Source organism: Zalophus californianus, chromosome 14, assembly GCF_009762305.2.
Source record: "Zalophus californianus isolate mZalCal1 chromosome 14, mZalCal1.pri.v2, whole genome shotgun sequence".
Classification (NCBI taxonomy): domain Eukaryota; kingdom Metazoa; phylum Chordata; class Mammalia; order Carnivora; family Otariidae; genus Zalophus; species Zalophus californianus.
In genome coordinates this window covers 24,011,777-24,030,491 of record NC_045608.1, presented here as the reverse complement: position 1 = coordinate 24,030,491, position 18,715 = coordinate 24,011,777, and the positions used below count along the sequence as shown (strand labels likewise).

The 18,715-nt window shown below is 40.3% G+C and overlaps 1 protein-coding gene and 1 long non-coding RNA gene across 9 annotated transcripts in view; one reads left to right on the top strand and one right to left on the bottom strand.

Moving 5' to 3' along the window:
- Nucleotides 1-1,749: 1,749 nt before the first annotated feature.
- On the bottom strand, nt 1,750-11,483 carry LOC113912565. 2 transcript variants are annotated; one of them, XR_003516881.2, is made up of 3 exons: nt 9,005-11,483; nt 7,124-7,845; nt 1,750-5,480 (listed from the first exon to the last, which is right to left on the bottom strand). It is a non-coding gene; the product is annotated as an uncharacterized LOC113912565 (long non-coding RNA). The 2 variants fall into 2 exon arrangements; XR_003516880.2 differs by having other exon boundaries at nt 1,750-7,845; nt 9,005-11,482.
- A 220-nt stretch (nt 11,484-11,703) lies between these two features.
- MORC2 (MORC family CW-type zinc finger 2) overlaps nt 11,704-18,715 on the top strand; it is a 40,991-nt gene continuing 33,979 nt past the window's right edge. For 6 of the 7 annotated variants that reach the window (XM_027575906.2, XM_027575903.2, XM_027575905.2 and 3 more), the window contains exon 1: nt 12,807-12,945. In XM_027575906.2, coding sequence (XP_027431707.1) covers nt 12,878-12,945 — 68 coding nt within the window. In that variant the 5' untranslated portion in view covers nt 12,807-12,877. Of the gene's footprint in view, nt 12,946-18,715 lie in introns of all 7 variants that reach the window. The other variant, XM_027575904.2, reaches the window with a different exon arrangement.

Sequence of the window (18,715 nt, the reverse complement as noted above, 5' to 3'; positions counted from 1 at the left end):
GCACATGCTTCCAAATGACAAGGGGAAAGTATCTTTACTGGCTCCTTTGCCAATATAAATTGCTTATTTCCCCTACTCTGGGATACAGAGCAAGTTTTTCCTGCCTTTAGTGCAGACTCAATTCCAGATCTTCCATGTTCCTAAAGGTCTGAAGCCCATTTAACTCTCTGGTATCAATTTCTGTTATCATTCAGTCATTTGGTTGTAAGCAAGAGAAGCCTGCTTTGGCTGACAAATGAAAAGGGAACGTATTTTAGGATATATGGTAGTCTACAGAATCAAAGAAAAATTTGGAAACTAGACCTTGCAACAGGAATCAGGGCACCATGGGGGAATGTCCTTGCACCAATTCTGATATAGCTTCCTTGGGACACTACCATCAGAGTGACTCAATTCCTGATTTTGTTTGCATCACCACTCTAAGATTCAAAGTCCTGGTGAGAGGGGAATTTTGATTGGATAAGCCTTGGATCACATGATCAACTAGGGGGTCACGAGGTGGAATACTGTAATCTACAGTTCCACTAAAACCTCAGAATGGAAAGGAATAGCACTCCAAAGAAAAAGTGGGGATTTATCATTAAAGGAAAGGGGAAATGGGAGGCAAAAATCAATGGATGGCCATTACACTAATATTTAAATGATGGGAAGAAGACAACTATCTACAATGGAGCAAAAGCCAGAAATGCAGGAAGAAAATGTGTCACAATACCTAGGGGAAAAAGAGTGTGCCAAGGTATGATGGGAGCAGACTGTGCTGCTGAAAGTTCAGATAAGATGAATATGTACTAGACTTAGCAATAAAAAGGTCACTATTGAACTTGACTGTGGTATCAAAATACTGAAGGATTTCAAAGAAAAGGCGATCTTTTTCTTCTACCTACCTACTGTGAACACTGCAATAGAGGACTTAATAGATTAATCAGTTGAGAACTGGAATAATCTTTGATGAACACTGATACTAGGATATCCTGATAATCCAAAAAAACCTCATTTAAAGAGATATGCTTGAAAAATTAAGAATCAATTACTAAGTTTGAGTTCCTCAAACAAGGTACAACAACCTTGTCAGCTTCACTAATGGAGTGATGACTATATTTATCTAAATATTCACTAACAGAAAAATGGGTATTTTAAATTATTTGACAAAATAAGCTCAGTGGTAAGTAACTTGCCCAAGTCAAACAGTAAGTACTAAATTTAATTTTTAAAATTCTTTATTTTTAAATAAAGTTTAAAAGTAATGTTAGTGGAAAATATTCAAATACAGAAATGTATAAAGCTGAAAGTCTCATGTAATCTACACTATTTGAAGAAAGCCATTAGTAGACTTTTCTATGCATCATAAACAAATTTCTTAGTTCATACTACACACTTTTCTATTAAGTTTGTTTCACTTAATATATCATGGCCATTTTTCCATGTTCATACACAATAAATGTATTTTATTAATTTTAACAGCCATGTAGATTTTCTACATGGCTGAGCCATGTGTTATTTAACCAATCCTTTACCTATACACATTTAGGTTTTCTTCTCTATTTTTCTACCACGTAATTTTTATGCTTCTGTAGTAACTTAAACATTGTCACTTCCTGTTTCACTTTGTCTTCTGGTTTGGAAGACTTCAGTATGGCCATGACCTCCAGTTTAATAAATACTTGAATTTGTCAAGTTTTGATGCTGGTAGACAGTATACTAGTCAGGACTGACTCAATTTTAAGCAATAGAAACCCAACTCAAAGTAACTTAAAGCAAAAAAGGGTATTTATTGGCTCACATAACTGGAAAGTCCATAGGGATATACTAGCTTCAGGCACGGTTGGATCCAGGGGCACAAACATTGTCATCAGGACTCAAGTCTCTCCATCATTTGGCTCTGCACTGGCTTCATTCTCTGGCTCATTTGATATGGTGGGCCCTGTTGGTTTGAGCTTTTCCTACTACAAAGCCAAGCAACCTCAGTAAAGAGAGCTTCTGAGCTTCTCCTCCACAGTTCAGTAGAACTCCTAGGGCTGAGTATCACTGGACCAACTTGGATCACACGACCATTCCAGAACCAATCTTTATGGTGAAAGAATGGACTATGCTGATTGATCAGGTCTCAATTACATGTCCACCCATGAAGCTTCAAGTTAGGCCAGACTGTCTGAATCATGTGGACTGAAGATACGGAAAAGTGGTTCCAAGAAACATCACAGAGTTGCTACAAAGAGATGGAATGGATGCTGGTCAATCAAAAACAACTGATGTCAATATGACCCATAATACTGAAAAAGTTTAGTATCTGTTCACTAACAGTTGGCATTTGTTACTTTCTTGACAATAAGAGTATTCTGAAAAAACATCATGAGTAAGTTTGTCCTGTCCTCAGGAAGCTTGTAATCCATTTGAATGGAGTAACTGTGTCCAATAGCATACTTTGGATGATGCAATAGTGTTTCAACAGAAGTAAACTCAGTGGCCTTGAATCTGAGAGCCCAACCATCTTGCAGACACAACACAGGACAATAAGCCTCCCCCTGGCAAATAGTTCTGCGAGGCTATTAAGTCAGTGTAAGTTTTAAGTTCAGTGGAAAACTTTTCTTGCATTCCTTTAGTCTTTTGCCAAGGTGAACTGGTACATTTCTGTCACCTCTGTATTACTGCAGAAAAGAGGAATGGACAGTGCTTTCAATCTGTAGTCCTTCAGATCTGGTAGAAGGGGTCTCAAGTGCTAAAAATGATGAAATATATATAGGTGTAGAGGCTTACTCTGCACTTAAAAAAAAAAAAAAAGGCTGCTGGTCAAGTAGTATACAGCACAGTCCTTCCAGTTGTGAACATTAAGTCCTGGGTGTGTGTGTGTGTGTGTGTGTGTGTGTGTGTGTGTGTGTATGAGATGCAGGTTGCTTCTATTCAAAACTCCTTGGTGGAAGTGAGTGTAAGATAGGCTGATACCAGTTGTAGTTCTCTCATGCACAGCCAGTCTGATTGCCAAAATGTCAAAAGAGGCATACAAGGGCTGAGTCTAAACAGGCAAACACGGTACCTTCAGCAGGGCTAGCCACACCAATAGCCAGGATGTGATCTGGAAAAATGGGTAGATTGGTATCGAAGCTCTGTAAATTAGTTTTTACCCTGAGTACTCCAGGGTCATTCCTTAGGGTTTACTCTGGATACGATTTTCTGATCTTAAAGGGCCAGTCAGGTATAGCAGCTTTCATTTTTCTGCTTATCTGCCCCAGAACTTTCAGCTCAGTAGGCGGCTATATTCTCAATTCAGACTTGAGGTTCTGTTGAGGAGTCTATGCTACATCTGGGAATGACAAGGTTGGGAGAGCCAGGTTCATGAAGGTTGGCCCTACTCTCTTTGGTAATCAAGTCTCCATCTTCTGAAACTCAGCCCATCTCTGAGAATCAGCTTATAAACAAGGCCTTAGATTGGTTGGATGGTGCTGCTGAAAGACTTAGACTGAGATCTGAGGCAGGGAGATAGTAGTTAAGATCCTAGGTTTGAGTTTTAGGCTTTCTTCATTTTCAACCATCAATTCTTATACACAGCGTACATTAGACTCTTGAACAGATGATCATCCTCACCTTAAGCCCCTCATTTTGACTGCGTTTGACAGGATTAAAGGGAATGACTGGCAGTGTAGATCAGTGTCTTTTTCTGTAAGTACAGAAGAGAAAATCGAGCTGACATTTTGAAGGTAGTAGAAAAATGGAGTTTGTAGATAACTTCTTATTAACAAACAATAGTTGTATATACAAGCAAGCTAGTCATGAGATTTTTATTAGTTGAGGATGCGCAGGCCTTGTTTGATTTGTAGACAGAGTCATGTAATCAGGGTTAGTCTAGAGAATAAGAGACAAAGATACAAAGAAACCATTCCCAACATTTAACCAGTGCATTCATTAGAGTATAGTTGAGGACAGCTGACCCTTAAGCAGACTGTGAAGTAAGGGATTGAGATTTTTCTCATGACACAAATTGAAGTCTACTTGTTTGACATGATCTGGTCTGGGAGTTCACGAACTGAATCCATCCTGCAGAAACAGGTTAAGTGTCTTAATGCCTGAGAGTATCTCATAGCAAGGAATGAAGTCAGCCACTCTGAATCAGTGTAAAACAACAGTATAAAACAGATGAAATTCTATGAAAACATCCACAAAGACAAGACACTGGTCTTGTAACATTAGGAAGAAGCTGCAGGAAGCTCTTGAGTCTACTGATAAAATCTTAGCTGCAGGCTTTGTAGATTTTCAAGTCAGTCTACATTTCCAGCAAAAAGGTAGATGATATGTAACTTGAGATGCCCAGCAAGCAAGCTACCATGGCCTGGTCAAGAGGCCTACCTCCATATATCCCTAACACCTGCAGTTGATGGTACCAGACATCAAAAGAGCCATCATAAAAGAACATCTCTCATTGGTTATAAGAAAATTTTCCAAAAGATCGCATTTAAAATCACAGAGATGAGAGAGGATGTTCAAAAATAGTCTCTTGTGGATCAGGTGTTACATGTAGTTAGAGCAGAGTATTCGTAATTGTTGGAGCAGATATGCCAATGATGGAGTAAATTTTTTTAAGGTTATTAGCTCATTTATCCTGGAAACAGCAGTTAAACGGAATAATAACCAAGGAGCAGCCTAACTGCCACTGGTTGAGTCATAGTGACTTGTGGTTTTGAGAATAAGATGAATAACCAGGTATCCTTTTAGGTAATGTTGCCAGAATTTCAGTTCTACTTTCATAGTTAATGGTTATGCCTTGCACACGAAGTAAAGTACCATGGCTGATGATGGGAGGTCCAATGTACAAGTTGGTCTAATATGGCCTCAATGAGGCATCATCAACTTTAGTACCAGCTTCAATACCTGGCGATTCAGGTATCCAAGGAGGATCAAGACTTCAAAGTTACATATTTCAAGTACCACTAGAACATCTGGTGTTTGTTAAAGAGGCGGGTAAGGGGGTGTGTCAGTGTGGCGTACATATGAATTGCTGACTATATTGAATCCCAGTAATCACTGACTTGAAATCCATCTGGGGGTACAGGGCTGCTAATCTAGGTCCATCTGATACCACTTTCAGCCCACATGACTACTCTGGGGGGGCAAAGATATGCCCATCTTCTTGCACTTTTCTGATTCTGCCCACAGTAAGTATTCCTAAGAATATGCAGCATCAACTGAACACGGACTGGGTTGGGTAGAGGTACAGATCAGAATGCCATTCAGGTTGCACATGTTGTCTAGGGCAGTGGTTTTCAAACTGTGTTCTGAAGAATTCTAGGTGTTGTAAAGAAGTCTCCTTAGGGGTCACCATGGTGGTAAAGGAAGATGCTTGTGTGGCAGGTTTCAGGCCCCCCACTCCTGCTTCATCTACAGCAGCTTCTCTTTTACTCTGGGCTTCCACACAGTTTTCATCCAAAGGGCTTCATGGTCACAAAGCCTTTGGAAAACCAATGATCTAAGAATAAGTTGTTCACAAAATGCTGAAATACAAAAAATAGGTCACAGAAACCAGAAACTGTGAGCAAAGTCTGTGGTAAGCCAAGAAGGTGTTTTCCTAGTCATTCTTTCCCTAATAAGGGCCACATTACAGAATGATGAAGTTAACATTCAAGTTTGCTATAAATTCTGATGGCCTCAAATTGGGTTTGTGACTATCAGAGAACAGGCTATTGGTTTTAAGTGACAACAGCACTGGATTTTTGCAGTCAGCATACGTCTGCAAAATGCATTCCATTTCTTTGCAAATATTATCCCAAGTCCATGGCTAGATGACTTCTCTTCAAGCACTGGTAAGATCTCAATGGGCCACAACTCAAATTCTAAGAAAATATTTCCTTCTCATCCCTCCTCCCCCTTTTTTCCATCTTTCTCCTCCTCCCTTCCCTTCCCTATCTCCTCACCCACCTGAGATTCAATGCCTTTGAGCTAGATTTACAGCACAATTCTAAGGACAGAGAAGTATATTGCTAAATGTCATGGAACTCATCCAATTTGGGGGTCAACATTAACTTTTCCCCATTCCCTTCCCATATATCCTCACAGATCCTCTAGCGGTTCCTTTAACAGAAAAACAGAGGTAATGGTCAAGATGTAGGACTCTCAGATGATAAAGACATAGCAATTCAAGCAGTTATTGACAAAGTCAGAAATGGGGGGAGGGGCTTCAAAGATGCTGTTTACTCCTAGGTCTCCAGTACTGGCTATACTGCATTAAAGCAGTTTCCCCATTCCATTTAAAGGAATGCTGCAACAATAACATTCAGTGTTTGATTATACTTAGGACACACTGGGCTAAACAGCTCAATGAGGCTCTTTGTTGCAAGCCTTCTGAGATCCTTTAATACACTACAGTCAATCAGGGGAGGGAACACATATTTTACCATCTTACAGGACTATGGAAGCTCTATGTATACATGTTATGAGTATGCATCAAATCTACATACACACATATATGAACAGCACTGCTCTAAAAAAACATAGGACTCATGTCAAGTACATGTTTGGGGGTAGAGGACCATAGATAAGATCTTGGTGTCTAGGAGTTATTAATAAGACTTAGAAAAAAAAAAAGAGGACAAAACATGAACAGGGATCTCCAATCAATTAGGCCATTTGGGAAGACGGGAATAACAGATCTAAAAGTAGGTTTGTGTTTCATGTTACATAGTCTTATTGTCAGATGAACGTGTGCCTTGTTGACTGGAATAATCTGCCACTATGGAGACAGTCCACTCTTAAACCTTAGGGGTATTGCCATGGAATTCTGGTCTAGGTACAGCCATCACAAGATTACACTTATGACATCCTGACTGACTGAGGGTACCAGATCAGGAAGTTGAAAACTTTTCTGGGGTTACCAATCTCCAGTCATCTTAACACTGCAGGTAAAGTCGAAGCTAAGTAAATTCCATGGAGAGAACTGGACTGGGAGTCAGAAGGCCTGACCTCTACCACTTTTGTAGCTGTGTCACCTTGGATAACCTTTTAAATTTCCATTTCCTCATTTGCAAAAAGGGATTATAATTTACTGTGTTATTTTGATAACTGAGATTAATGCATGTAAAAGTGCTTTGAAACTATAAAGTGCTATATAAACATAAGGGATTACCATTATATGTTCTACCTGGATGTATCAAGATGCCTTTTCTGGAATCTGACTGCAGGTTTGTGAGATGCTGTTAGATAAAGGGATTCCTTGGTAGAATTTCTTAAATTTGTGTGAAAAGTTCTGGTTCCTGAGTAATCCCAAAGATGCTATGAGTTCACTGTGCCTTTGTTTTAATCCCAATATCTGCTGGTCAGAATATCTGCTTTCTATTCAGTAGGCTACTATAGACTTGAAGTGGAAAAAGAATAAGATCCAGTGACCTGGAGAGGATCCTAGACACTTCATGAATTTCAATCATTTGAAATTGTGGGGTATGGTCCAATGCTGTTCTTGAAAAGATGTTGTCATTCTTCAGTGTTGGTAACTAAAAATCCTCTGGTCCAAACTTATTATGTGTCTCTGAAGGCTTTAACTGAAGAAATGAAATGCACACTCAAGGAACAAATTGGGCCTTTGTTCTGATAGCTTCAGCTACTTGACTTAAAGTTTGACTTCACTATAAAGGGCTGTGTTGAATCTGGGTTGGAACAGGACAGGAGTGGAGGTGAAGGCCACATCATGATGGTTGAATGCCTCTTGGATCACAGTGGTCCACTGGAATGGTGTCTTCGTCAGCAGTAAGGTGAAGGAATCACCAAGGGCAAAAATCCAGGTACCAGATCTGTAGGCTGATGGAATAGTACAAGGAAGGTGGTCAGAAGGTCCAGGTGAACACTCAGCAATCAGGAGGCACAGGACTGGAAGGGACAGGAACAAAACAGGTAAGATAACAAATGCATGGAATTACAAACACAGGACACTAACACTAGGGTAGGTGTGCTGTCAACATATCAGCTGCCTGATGGGTACTCGTTCTCAATAAGCCTAACTAAGAAGCTGACAAATGATAAATGGGGAGTAAAAAAAGCTTTCTTGATTAACAATCAGTGATGATAATTGTTCTCGGGCAGGGAGTGCTTCCTGACTCTTGAGAACAAACTGTCTTAGGGAAGCAGCAAACAGGAATTGCCCTAAGTCTCGTAATTTGGGGGAGTGATTTGATTGTATTCAGGCTGCTGAGTAGTGCCTGATTGGGGAGAAAGAAGTGGCTCCGTTGGTAGCACAAGAAGAACTGAATATATATACCAACACCAAAGGAGATCTTGTCCTTCTTCCTTTTCCAATGCTTTCCTCAAATTATCTTACGACCTGTACTTTTTTAAAAGCTGTCTTTAACTTTCATTTTAACAAGATCTCATCTTGTGTGGGAGAGAATAAGGTACCCGGCGAATTTAAGACCCTGGTATTTGCACCCTTCTGTTAATACCCTATGCAATCTTTCAGTTTCTCTTCATGTCTGAGGGCTCCCTTAATCTTTTTAAATTTAGAATTGAAAAAAAAAAAAAAAACCCCACCATGAAACACAGAAAGAAACATGATCCATAACTAGTGATCTTTTTCCTAATCAAAAGTAATTAGGTTACCACACAGCAATTAACCAAACACTTACTGAGTGTTTATTCCGATAGCCCGCTCTCTATAAATTCGCTCTCTAAATTACTCCTTTCTAAGAAAGGCTCCATCATATGTAGGTAGTACATGCGGGCAAAAATCCTTAAAACAAAGCCCTTGCTTTCAAGGGGCTTGCTATCTGGAAAAAGAGCCAATGCTTGCAAATGACTACTTTATAACGTATGCTATGCAAAGATAGCTGAAAGGTAAACAACAGAATATAAAACTTAAAAAAAGATAAAATTAAGAAGTCTCATGGAAGTAGAGAGCATCTGACGTGGATATTGAGGAAATGGCAGTGTTCTGACAGGTGAAGAACCAGAGGAATACATTCCAAAGTAGAGCATGAACAAAAGTGCAGAGATGGTAAGTAAAGAATGAGGCATTTTGGAAAATGGCAAGTACCGTAGTTCACTTTTGATGGAGTGTTGCTAGAGTTTGCACTGAAGGTCTGGCAGAAACTCAGGTCTTCAAATTCCCAGTAATGGTGCTGGTGGCAGTGCTTGTTCAGTTGCTGTCTCTTCTCAAAGAAAGGTCAACAGCCCCCAAATTCAAAACCAAAAATATTCAGCTCCAGAGTTCCAGTCACATCCTGACACGCTCTTCAGGTCCCAGGTGTTGAAAATCTGGAAATCTGGAGTCCATGCCGTGGCTACATAGAAAAGCATCTGCTCCAGCTAGTGCAGAACACTGTAGTGAAACCTTTTCGGCCTCCTATCCTGGACATCTCATGTTTTGTCACAGAATTTCAAGCTTTGAGTTCCAGTTGTTTTTTTCCTCCTTTCTCCCGAGGAAAGCATCTTATAAGATCACCACAGTCTTAAGATTCTTTTGAGGTACATCCAGATAATAACAAAAGAGCTAAAAGACCAACATATTTTTTTCCAAAACAGTCCTTTCTCTGGAAGTGAGATCATTTGTCTTTGCCCTTTACGTAAAAGGAATAGTCAACTGATTTTCTCAGACATTTGTATGAAATAACAAAACAGGTAAACACCTAACCAGACAAAATACACTTAAATGTGTTTATGTTCACTTGCTTAGAGCTGTACCACTGGTAAGCACCACTCCACAAAATGAAAATGTTTGAAATCCAACTGTTCAAACATTTCTATAGTGTTTGCTGGACAATGGCCTGGAATTTGATAAAAGCAGCTGACAATTAACAAAGAAGCAATAACTGGCATTTTGGCCATCTTAGTAACACACTTGCAAGCAAATAGAATACAAAGCAGGCCTGGAAAAAGTTAAGCATTGAAACACTTCCAAATCTACTGATTTTGAAGTTCAGCAGAAGTCATAACAAAACTCTTCAGAGAGTGTTAACCTTCAGTTAATAAAGATAAACCCCCAAACATCTTCAGGAATTCCATGCCTGGTTTAGTCTGTACCAGTGAGTCAGCTTCCTAAAAATCCACCTGCACCATTAATTAGCTGGACTCGGCAGCACCATTTAAAAATAAGCCTGCTCAGTACCAACCGCACAGACTAAGAATATAAAATAGAAGCAAGTAATGGATGGCAACCATGGTTGTGAAAAATGGTCAATGAAAGCGAAAGGTAGTCAGGTACCAGTATAAGCAGCAGAACACTAAGAATTGCTGGGCCAAAGATTCAACAGGCTTCTTGATACTAGAGAACACACCCATTTCTAGTTTTAGCTGCTTTATGTTGGGTGCCATTGAACCATACCAACGTGTCAGCCACCCTTCAGGCACCCCATGGTAAAGGAAAAGGACTCAGAATAGAAGCCAAGCAGTGGAGTGTTGTTACCCCAAATATCCATTATGCATAGAAACAGCTCACATATCCCAGGGATTCAAACAGGGGCTTCAAATCGGTTGTGAAGGGTCCCAATGACATCTAGGCCTCAGTTTCCTCCCTGTGGCATAAAACAATTGTAGTTCTTAACTCTTCTGTGTTACAGCCCCCTTTGATAACTTGCTGGCGATGGATCCTCAGTCCCCAAAAATGCACACTCCCACTATTTCTACATACAATTTCGGGGAGTTTGGGGGATCTCCAACTTCAATCCAAGGTTCCCAGGTTCAAAATCCAAAAACTGGGCAATTGCTAACTTTTCTTACAACTCAAAAAAAAAAAAAAACCCCATTACAAACAATAATCATCCCTTACGTACACCGACGCTTTATACTTTACAAAGCGTTTTCAACCCCACAAACATTGATAGGCAGAGGAGGAAACTGAGGCGCCGACAAATTACAGAGTGATTTGCCTAAGGTCACTCGGCCAGCTGGTGGCTAGGCCCGGAAGCAAACCCAGCTCTTCCGACTCCGGGGCTTGTCTCCCCACCCCGGAGCTGCCGCCAGAGCTCCCGCCCCTCACTAAGGGGGCATAAGGAGGAAAAGGCAAAGTAGAAAGCCCACCACCAACCATCCCCCAGCGCCCTCTTGCCCCCCCAACTGGGTCCTTGCAGGCCCCGAAGGGTGGCGCCAGGCCTCCAGGCCGGCCCCGGCCACCCCCGCCTCCCCGGCCGCGCCAAATCCCGCCGCCGCCGCCTCCCCGGGAGCGGGGCGGAGCAGCTGCCCGCCGCCGCCGACCACCCGGACGACTCCTCGTCGAATCGCAAACGCATAGGCCGCCGCCCGAGTTCTGCGTACGAGAAGAAAGACGCGGCGCGAGCGCCAACGGCCACCGGGCGCGCGCCGCGGCGGCCGGGCCTGCGCCCCAAGAGCTGGATGCCAGAGCAGGAGAAAGAGCCGCCAACCGATCGCTCGATCGACCGCGCGCCCGCTCCTTCGCCCTACCAGACCGGGGAGGGGGGGAGGGCGCGCCAGGGCTTCTTCGAGTTAGGGGCCTGACTCCCCGGCGACGAGACAAGATGGCTCCTCCGGTCCGCGCCGCAGCTACCGTCCCGGCTGCGTCGCTCGGCCCGCCCCCGGTACTGTTTCTTTAAATGGCGGAGAGGGTCATGAAAGCAGGAAGAGAGGTGCGCGCTCTCACGTGACAGGGGCGGGCCCGGCTAGCAAGATCCGGTCACGTGGAGACCCGCTACCCGCCAATCAGGAGGCGTCGCATCAGGGCGGGGGCGGGAGGAGCTGCGGCTCTGTGATTGGCTGAATGCGCCGCGGAGGCCTCGGGGGCTTGGGGCGTCGGGGAGTGCGCGAGGCGGCCCGGGTTGTGTGCAGTAGCGGAGACAAAGCGGTGGCTGAGGTGGCTGTGGCGGCTGCGGCAACGGCGGCAGAGCAGCCCTAAACGCCGAATTCCGTGGTGCTGAGTCCTGTCATCATCTCATCCAGCGCGGCGCGTGGGCGGCTGGTCTCGCGGCGGCGGCGGCAGCGGCGGAGGCAGCACATGGTTCCAAGAGCGCGCTGCGGTTGTTGGGTTCCAATTCCGTGGGGAGGGACAAAGGCAGCTTTGAGCACCGGGCAACGCCCGGTCGGGTTGTGCGCGCTCCACTCAGCCCTCGATCCGAGCCTTGAAAGCTGGGACTAACTCCTTTCAGTGAGGAGGCGGCGGCCTCGGAACCGAGGCCCAGGAAGGGCCTGAGAGCCGGAGGCCTCTGTCTGAGGGAAGTGGGGGAGGGGCGCTGCCCGCCTCAGGTGATTTGGGCGGGTCAATTCTGAAGCATTTTTGTGGGTCAGTGTGAGGTAATTTGACCCACTACCCTGAGGAGATTGGGACGGGAGCACACACTAGGTTGGGTCTGGGCTTTGGAAACAGAAATCATCTTCAGCGCTTACGGGACCTTTCAGTTGGGAGGTGGTGAAGCCGGAACTAACGCCATATGCACTCCATCGACTTAATGGCCGCCAGCCTGGGGCCTATTTAAGAACCCTGGGATCATTGGTGGTGAAGAAATGGGTGACTGTCCAGTTTTATGACAGAAGTTGGTAAATTTCCGGATTGGTAAATTTTCTGATCGGAAATTCAGAGGAACACAAAAACTTGAAGAACGTGAAGATGGAGCAGTAATAAAACCTCCAACTCCAATACCATCTACTCCAAGGCCATCTACATTCAACTCCTTGAACTATCGCAACTGAATGCTAAAGCTCTTTAAGACTACAGATTTATAAGTTTTTTCCAGAATATTACATCACAGTCATCAAGAAGATAAAAAACTTAAAAGCGAAATCAATTGTAGTGGTAGACATCCTTAGAATATATTTTGGATAGATACTAGGTAACCTTGTTTTAACAGTAAGGAGCACAGACTTACCAAACCTTTACTAGAAGGAATCCTGCAAAATCTATTCCATTGTAAGGTTATATTTCCCAGTTAGTGGGTGAAGGACTGGAGACCTCACTGCACTCATGGCTTTCACAAATTACAGCAGTCTGAATCGAGCTCAGCTAACCTTTGAATATCTGCATACAAATTCGTAAGTATCCTTTAGGTGCCACTGAGGTCACTGCTAACTCATGTCTTGATAATACAGAACTCCTTTTCCCAGAAAATTCTGCTTTTTTACTTTTGGGGATATGTCACTGGATGAGTCTTGAGCTCTGTATTGAAGAACTGAGATCAGTGAAATATTTGTTGCTAATCCAGAAGAATATGATCTTCATTTGTTGAATCAAAATATATTTGACCAAATGCAAATTTTAGTTTTTTTGAAGCCCATATTTTGAGTTGTTTCACTCAAGTGTTTAATAGGAATCCAGCAAATACTTTTCTTTGGATCGCCAGAAGTTGGACTATTCTAGAATCAACTGTTTCTCTTTAGTGACAACAGCCAAAACAGTTGGGTTATAACAAGTCTTTTTTTTCCTAACAAGAAAAAAAAAAGAATGAAGATCTTTAAATGACAACTGTGAGAAGAAATTATTAGTTTCTCTTTTCAGCAAACAGTTGGCCTTATCTTCCTGGGAAATTCGTCCCTACATCCAGTATAGATTTTATGTGCTAAGCAGGAAATGGTAACTTGTTTAAACCCACAATTTAACCTTTCCCCAAAATGTGTGCAAATCACAGAACACGTGTGTTTATGGTTCTTGAGTTCATGAAGAGATTATCATTATCCCATGTTGACCTGGAATGTTTCAGGGTTAATTCTTATGCCCACTCTCTTGGAAGTAATTCGGTGGGATCATAACCACATAGTGTTTTAACACATTCGTTTGTCACTTTCGAGATGAAGGTAAGTATTCTACCATTTTAGTGCCTGGAGAAGTGATGAGCAGCTACATGAATGGCCCAGAGATCTGACGAACCACCCTGAGGGTTGAGGATATAGACTTTAATCATCTAGGAATAGTAAAATAAGTTTTAGTTTTTTATGGGAAAGGACAATACGTTATTTGTGATGAGAGTAGTTTTTTGTTTGCTCTTTTTCTGATCAAGGAAATAAGTTTTTTCTGGGTAGTGAAGTGAATTGCCAAATGGTGATAGCCTGGTTTTATTTTTGTTTAGGAATCTTATTATTGAACTCAAAAGTTTTAGAGTAGGTACTGTAGAGGCCATTTAAGTGAAGTCTCATGCTATTGATGATGAATCTGAAACCCACTTAGATAAGGTTGTAGATCAGGCTCGCTTACCTAGTTGATAACAGTCTTGGGCAAAATCTTCAGTATCCTTTTTTATATTTGAACTGCCATGTTTAAGAACAAGCATTTGAAGGCCACTTAGATGTTCACAGGTGATTGGGTTTGATAAATGGTTACTTCAGTTCTGAATTGTGGAATGAAAGTCCAAATTTGGAATGACAGATTATATGATAACGTTGGAAGACCATGAATGGGACTTGGGAAACTGGGTGGGTTGTTCTAGCTTCCCCCAAAGACTTTATTTGATAATAAAATAATAGAACAGTTAATTGCTTCTTGCTACTTCTAAAGATGTGTAATCTTTATAGTAACCTTGCTGGAGTAAGGATTATTCCTATTTTGCAGTTGAGGAAACAGGCTCAGATTGAATAACATGCCAAAAATTACACAACTTCTAAGTGGCAAATTTAAGGCATCAAGATTTAAGGCAACAAGATTTATTTGGCCACAGTGGTTAGTGTCTTTAACCATTAGGCAGTACTAACTCTAGTCAGTTTTACCTTTAAGGGCTTGTTTTGCTTCTAAAGCAAACGGTTTACTTCCTACTTGGAAGATCTATTCAGTTTATCAAAAACCTTTAATTTGAAGTTCTGGAATATTACTTCTTTTGCTATCTTACTAATAGGTGAACAGAACTAAGGTCAAGAATTGAGCTCTAGTTAAGTCACTTGTTTAAAGTGAAACTGGAGAATTTCTGTGAATTTGACTTCCCCGTATTGAATTGGAACCACCTGCTTGGATGAACATTTAAGGGTTGGATGTACCATTTTGGAAGCTTTAGATTTTCTAATCTGGGTCACACCTTTGAAGTTGTCTATTTTTGGATGTGTCCAGTCCTGCCAGAAGAAAATATGAACCCTAGAATACCATGATAAGTTAGCTTATAACCAATTTCAAAATTTATCGTGGTGACATGAATGGAAATTCATTTCTAGAGGAAACAAATTTTTAAATTTTTGTAAGATGTGACTTGTTATTCCTAGTGATGGTGGATGGATCTTCTCTGTGTTAAGTGATATGCAGTGTCACCTTTAGAAATAGGAAGATTTGTTTTATAGTACTTTCTCCTTTGGTCTAATTTTTAAAACATAAGACTATAATAGGGTGTCTGACATCTACAATATTGCCATATTGTGAATTATGAAAGGTATGGCCCTTTGCTTACCCCCCATGTACTTTGGACTTGCAGGCTGAACCCAGGCAGGCTAGAAGAATAGAAAGTGTGCAATGGAGGGAGCATGCATGGGCTTGGAAGCCAGCCAAGCTTGGATTTGTCTGCTTCCTGGCTGAGTCTTTGGGCAAGTTGATTTCCCTGATCTTCAGTTTCTTCATCTATAAAAGGGGGCTAATCCAACAGTTTGAGGATTATGTAAAATGTTTATAAAGTAATTAGCTCATGCATGGTACATAGTAAACATTGAACAGATGGTGATTATTTATTCAGTGTATAATTTATATAAACCAGAAGTGGTCAGTGTAGCAGCTTGCTCTTTGGTGGTAGTCATTAGGCAGATACATTCTTAGTAAATTCTGGAGCATTTGTTGGAGACAGTAAACATCTGTCTTGAGGGTTTTTTTCTGTTCTTTTTTGTATGATGTCTAGGGTAACTGATGGTTATTTTGGTTACATTAGCATTAAGATTTAAGGCAGGCCTGGGAGAGTCTCATGATAACATGAAAGTTTTAGGCTAATTCCTTTTAATACAGGGTGTTGCTAGTATAAAATGATGTTACGATTTTTAAATAAAAACAGTTTTATGCTGTTACTGCTCTTTAGTGTTGGGTTTTGTGACTACTAGTAAAAAGTGCATGAGCAATCTAGGTGCTAGATTCCAGATATAGTGGTGGTAGTGATGTTCCTTTTTGATAAGGTGCATATCTTACATCACTGCGGTACTGCTGAGTGGTCTGATAGAGCAGGATGCTTAAGTATAAGATTCCTGCTCTCTGTGTCTATTTCTGTTGGCACATTTAATAAATTATCTTGGCAATATGATTTTGGCTTGTTTTATCTATATATGTAGTGAATATAGAGGAACGTACCATCTTTAGAGACTTAATATTTTTTGGGACTTAGTTGAAATGTGGGTTAACACTAAATATATTAAAGCCATTTGAATGTAAAATGGTTGCTCTAGTTTCTCAGCTTTATTTTCTAGCAATTAAGGCAGTTAACTGTTGTCAACATCTCTAAGAACACAGGAGAAGCTATCACCGTGTGATGGACTTGTGGATAATCTATTGGCTTAAATTCAGGTTGAGTATAAATTGGGACACCATTTTCCTTACATAATGAGTAGATTTACCCGTGAATTTGTCACTGGAAATGCTGAGCTGCAAAACTATTTTGATCATGGCACAAACAGTATAAAAGCCAATTGAAAATGAGGGTTTGCTAAAAATCCTTGTCTTTTTCCATGTGGTTGACCTTTCTTGGATAACATGCAAAGAATCTTTACATCTGTGAAAATAATTTTCTTTGATATTTAATCAAATACCTGTTTCAAATGCTAGCAAGCAATGAATGTGTCTCTTTGAATATTATTTGAAAAAAGGAGAAATTATGTCAGTATATTTTTGGTTCTTATGATTTTAAGAAATATTTAGAACTCTGACTTTGTTAGTAGGACCCATCAATCATTTGAAGGTCTAGAGAAGATGAGTGTTGTCTCTGCCCTTCCCATCAGTTGTCACAAAAGACCCCTTTTATGATGTGTCAATACATATCACGAAAGTATCTGTTAGCTACGCTTTAAAGTTTCCTGTTAACTTACCTGAAATATGTATGTGTGGAACAGCATTGATACTCTATGGAACAACAAAGGCCATTTGGAATGTTTTCTTTAAATTCTGAATTTATAAGGCACATTTCTAAACATTGTATAGAAAGCAGTGAAAACTTAGCCAGAGATACTTTGTGCTTGCCCTTTTGAGATCTTACTGAATTCTGAATGTCTCTCCTTTTCATATGAAGCAGTTAGAAATATGTATTGCTGAGAAGCAGTTGCCATTTGTTTTTTATTTCTTTGCCCTGATGGCAAAGGGTATCAAAATTAGTTTTCAAGATTATTTGTATTCACTATTCTCACTACCAAAGGCCAGTACTTTATTCTTAAACATACTTATTCCGAAGATTCCTGCATACAAGTTGTAGTCCCATTCTTACTATGGTTGTTTTCTCTTTGTTGTTGTTACAGGAGCTATATTTCTGAGTTTCTTTGACCATGGTTAAAGTACAGGTTCTCACTGAAATGAGAACTTTTACAGTAGAATTTGTTATTTTATATTTTTATCTAACCTCAAAATTAAAAACATTTAGAGTATAGAAAGCTAACTCACTTTGTAAGTTTCTAAGCCATTTCTAAGACAGGAAAATGGCTGAAAGTTTGAGAGCAAATGTTAGATTTGCTTTTAATTTATATTACCTTTAGCAAATCACCTTAATTTTCTAACATTTCTCCCTATTTAGTGTAGTCTACAGAATACTTCTCTTTTCTTCAATTGATAATTTGAAGAATTTAAGATGATTATAGAGACTTAAATTTTTAAATTAAAGATCTGTTTTATGCAGGTTTTTCTCTTAGAAATTGTTTTTCTTGTAAAATAGTTAAGGATTGGATTTTGGTCAGAAGAATTTGAGCTCTATTTTCTAAATTGGAGATAAATTTCTACTTTGCGCTAAGACATATTTGTTGGTGCCACCTGTGGATTAGCAGCAGATATATTCACTGATCTCAGGGCAAAAAGTTATTCCTAAAATTCCAAGAACTGCTTTTTCTTCTTTTTTTTTTAATAACTAGTAGTTTTAATTCAGAATTTGCTATTGTAAAAATTTGTAGATTTATTTGAGGGAAAACCAATGTTCCTGGACAGTTCAGTTTTGAGTGTTTATTTTATAAGCAAATATTTTACAATTTGTTTTTTGTTTTACATGATAGTAAGTGATCAGAGATCCTAGACACTGGTTATTTAATTTTGGTGTATTCTAAATTTTCAGAAATTTTCACTTTGTCTAGTGGCTGAAATGGTATACGAAAAAATCAGCAGGAATTTATTTTTGAAAAATTGATGATGGTAATGTATTATTTAGGTTAATGATTTTGTTTTTTTATCGAAAGTCAAGGTTTCTAGATGAACACATCCTAACTTTTACATCTAAAGAGGACTATTATGGGAAACAACACAAATTAAAGAGAATGTAAATGGAGAAAGAATTTAAGGATTCATCTTCTGCATAAATATCATATTTACTGAGTTCTGAATACTGTGGTAATTGTGTATTTACCTAACCCAACTTTGAGCAGTCTCCTGGAAGAGAGATGACCTTCTTAAAAGGGCTATCAGGGACCCTAGGAAGAATATACCAAGCTGTCCTAAGAGGAAAACGTACAAGAGGGTCTTCGATTCCTTTCTTTAATGTGGAGAAGGTGGTTTTTAGCTAGAATTGAAATGTCAGGAAATAGATTATTCTCTCCTTTCTCCTCACTTTCATATGGAATATTTTGCTTACAAACTGCATAGAAACAAATGGGTTTTCTTTTTTCACCAATGGATAATATGCAAGTATTGGTAAAGCAAAATGTTAGCAAGTTGTCCATTGAGCAT